Genomic DNA, 4,159 nt, shown 5'->3' on the forward strand with positions numbered 1-4,159 from the left:
CTGCACCAGTGTCTCACTGTTGAGTGATCAAGCCAACCTACTTGGTAAACATCTCATATTACTTATGCTCAGAAACATAAGGTATATCCGTACACTTCATGAACTGAACATGCCTGAAAGCTGAAAAGATGAAGTTTTCTCTCACCTGTAGTTCTTCCTGCTTCTCCTCCTCTGCCTGGCTTAAGAGGAAGCCTTCTGCTAGGGCCACAGCCTGGGAACTAGTGTCTGCTCCACACTCCCGGACCCAGCTCTCCATCTGCAGGGGCAGAAGGGCCAGGAGCTGCTCCAGGATCACTAGGTCCAACATCTGACCCTTTGTGCGTCTTTCTGGCTGCAGCCACTGACAGCAAAGATGGTGGAGGTGGCTGCAAAGCTCGCGCGGACCCTTAGACTCCTGGTAGTGTTCATTCCTGAAGTGCCAACACTGGACCTCTGAACTGACGCTTTCCTTCTCCAGGATCTTCTGCCCGGTTCTTGCCCAGGTCTCCCCACCTTTTTCAGCTCCTTGATCTTCCGGGTATTGTTCCTCCATTTTTTTTCCTCTCTAGCACGGATCCAAATGAGGCCAACAGATCTCCTGCTTCTCCAAATACCTTTTCCTTCATACGACCTGAATTACATGAAAAGAAGGAACACAAGATGCTTCAGCGGCTACATTCGAGTGCAACACAAAAGTCATTGCTAGACATTCCCACACAGGTTGTGGCTTTGATTCTTTAAAAAGCCAGGGAGGTAATGGCAGAAAAAAAAAAGAATAGAATATGACAACAGTGTTGGAAGGGACCTTGGAGGTCTTCCAGTCCAGAACTCCCGAAACCTTTCCGGGTTGGCAGCCTGGAGGAAAACAGAGGAACAGAGAAATGTGTGTGTGTGTGTGTGCGTGCGTGCGTGCATTCACAAACAGGCACGTGCACGGTGGTGGCACTAGCACCGGCATGCATGCACAAGTGGGCTGCACACACCCGCAGCGACTCTGGTGGCGGCATTGGTGCCTGCGTGTATGCACAAGCGGGCCACTAGTGCCCGTGTGGTGACGCTAGCTAGTATGAGTGGGTGTGCTTGTGTCCGTACCCGCCAGCTATTCCCGCTGCCTGGTGGCTAATAGGCCACGGCCCGGTACCGAGCTGCATACCACAGGTTGGAGATCCCTGTTCTCGTCCATTATGAAGGGGAAAAAAATAGATCCAGGAAATTACAGACCTATCAGCCTGACTTCAAACATATAAGGAAAGGTTGCTGGAATTGGGTATGTCTAGTTTAATGAAGAGAAGGACGAGGGGTGACATGATAGCAGTGTTCCAGTGTCTCAAGGGCTGCCCCAAAGAAGAGGGAGTCAAGCTATTCTCCAAAGCACCTGAAGGCAGGACAAGAAGCAACGGATGGAAACTAATCAAGGAGAGAAGCAACCTGGAACTAAGGAGAAACTTCCTGGCAGTTAGAACAATTAACCAATGGAACACCCTGCCTCCAGAAGTGGTGAATGCTCCAACATTGGAAGTTTTTAAGAAGAGACTGGACAGCCATTTGTCCGAAATGGTATAGGGTTTCCTGCCTGAGCAGGGGGTTGGACTAAATGACCTCCAAGGTCCCTTACAACTTTATAATAATAATAATAATAATAATAATAATAATAATAATAATAATAATAATAATAATAATAATAATAATAATAATAATAATAATTATTATTATTATTATTATTATTATTATTATTATTATTATTATTATTATTATTATTATTACTCCAGTCCATTATGAATAATTATGAGGAAAGTAAAGATAATTTGGTGTCAGTCGGGAAGAATTACAGGTAGTCCTTGACTTACAGCCATTCATTTACTGACCATTCGAAGTTAAAACACCACTGAAAAAATGTGACATGACCGTTTTTCATTTTTTACGACCATTGCAGCATCTCGATGGTCACAAAACCGGAATTCAGATGCTTGACAACTAGCATGTATTTATGACAGTTGTGGTGTCCTGGGGATCACGTGATTCCCTTTTGCAACCTTCTGACAAGCAAAGTCAATGGGGAAGCCAGGTTCATTTAACAACCATGTGACTAACTTAACAACGGCAGTGATTCACTTAACAACCATGGCAAGGAAGGTCGTAAAGTGGGACAAAACTAACTTAACAACTATCTCGCTTCGCCACAGAAATTTTGGTCATACGTTAAGGACTACCTGTATTGGGAAGAAACAGATTTTCGTGTTTCTCTGTCAAATAATAATAATAATGATGATGATGATGATGATGATGATGATGATGATGATGATGATGATGGTGGTGGTGGTGGTGGAAGGGACCTTGAAGGTCATCCAGTCCAACCCCCCTGCTCAGGCAGGAAACCCTATACCATTTCAGACAAATGGCTGTCCAGTCTCTTCTTAAAAACTTCCAATGTTGGAGCATTCACCGCTTCTGGAGACAGGTTGTTCCACTGGTTAATTGTTCTCACTGTCAGGAAGTTTCTCCTTAGTTCTAGGTTGCTTCTCTCCTTGATTAGTTTCCATCTGTCGCATCTTGTCCTGCGTTCCGGCGCTTTGGAGAATAGCTTGACTTCCTCTTCTTTGGGCCAGCCCCTGAGATATTGGAAGGCTGCTATCATGTCGCCCCTCGTCCTTCTCTTTATTAAACTAGACCAGGGGTAGGCAACCTTGGCTCTTTCATGACTCGTGGACTTCAACTCCCAGAATTCCTGAGCCAGCATAGCTGGCTCAGGAATTCTGGGAATTGAAGTCCACGAGTCATAAAAGAGCCAAGGTTGCCTACCCCTGAACTAGACATACCCAATTCCAGCAACCGTTCCTTATATGTTTCAGCCTCCAGATTGACTGAGGAGAGCTTGGATTTCTCTTTTCTTGCATGTCTGTGGAGATTCTCAGTCATCCAGGTCACGGCTGTCCCAAAGATGCTTTTTCACAAGGCATCTAGACTTTCTTGTTTTTCCTTTGAAGACATTTCGCTTCTCATCCAAGAAGCTTCTTCAGCTCTGAGCTGAAAAAGTTCAGGAACAAGGAAAAAGTTCAGAGAAGAGCAACTAAGATGATCCAAGACCTGGAGACTAAAACATACGAAGAACGGCTGCAGGACTTCGGTTTGGCTAAAAAAAAGAAGAAATAGGGGTGACATGATAGCAGTCTTCCAGTATTTGAGGGGCTGCTACAAAGAAGAGGGGGGGTCAAATTATTCTCCAAAGCACCAGAAGGCAGGACAAGAAACAATGGTTGGAAACTGACCAAACAGAGAAGCAACCTGGAATTAAGGAGAAACCTCTTGACAGTGAGGACAATTAACCAGTGGAACAGCTTGCCACCAGAAATCGTGGGCGCTCCATCACTGGAGGTTTCTAAGAAGAGACTAGACAGTCATTTGTCTGAGTTGGTATAGTTCTCCTGCCTGAGCGAGGGGCTGGACTAGAAGACCTCCAAGGTCCCTTCCAGATCTATTCTATTCTATTCTATTCTATTCTATTCTATTCTATTCTATTCTATTCTATTCTATTATTTCTTATTCCATTCCATTCCATTCTATTCTATTATTATTTCTTATTCCATTCTTATTCCATTCCATTTGATTCTTATTCCATTCCATTCTATTGTATTTCTTATTCCATTCTATTCCATTCTATTGCCTTATGAAAAAGCATCGTTGGGACTTTTTCCTTGCAGTGAAAGAAAACATCAAAGTTTGTTTTTTAACAGCCTCACTCTACTTTTCTCCGTGCAGAAGGACTTTATACCAGATGCCAATCCCAAAACAAGCCACCCACTGCAATGGGCTCCATTCCCATAATGTGCAAAGCCCAAGCGAATAAGATTGTGATTTGATAGATGTTCAGGAAGTTTCCCACGACACCAGCTATGTCCCTACAACATGCTGCCGCCCAAAGACCATCTCTATGTTTACAAAGAAGAGGGGGGATCAACTTATTTTCCAAAGCACCAGAAGGCAAGACAAGAAACGATGGATGGAAACCAATCAAAGAGAGAAGCAACCTGGAATTAAGGAGAAACTTCCTGACAGTGAGAACAATTAACCAGTGGAACAACCTGCCTCCAGAAGCGGTGAATGCTGCAACACTGGAAGTTTTTAAGAAGAGACTGGACAGCCATTTGTCTGAAATGGTATAGGGTTTCCTGCCTGAGCAGGG

At 44.1% G+C, this 4,159-nt stretch overlaps 2 protein-coding genes across 2 annotated transcripts in view; one reads left to right on the plus strand and one right to left on the minus strand.

Annotated features, from left to right (window-relative positions):
* Positions 1 to 307, minus strand: part of LOC107289967 (zinc finger protein 345-like) — a 6,014-nt gene extending 5,707 nt beyond the window's left edge. Inside the window, exon 1 of the mRNA XM_029284658.1 lies at positions 146 to 307. Within this exon, the coding sequence (XP_029140491.1) occupies positions 146 to 307 (162 nt within the window). The remainder of the gene's footprint in view (positions 1 to 145) is intronic.
* The window catches only part of LOC114922759, a 360,999-nt gene that overhangs the window by 42,484 nt on the left and 314,356 nt on the right, over positions 1 to 4,159 (plus strand). The window lies entirely within an intron of this gene.

Source organism: Protobothrops mucrosquamatus, unplaced genomic scaffold, assembly GCF_001527695.2.
Source record: "Protobothrops mucrosquamatus isolate PMUCROS unplaced genomic scaffold, P.Mucros_1.0 scaffold_142, whole genome shotgun sequence".
Classification (NCBI taxonomy): domain Eukaryota; kingdom Metazoa; phylum Chordata; class Lepidosauria; order Squamata; family Viperidae; genus Protobothrops; species Protobothrops mucrosquamatus.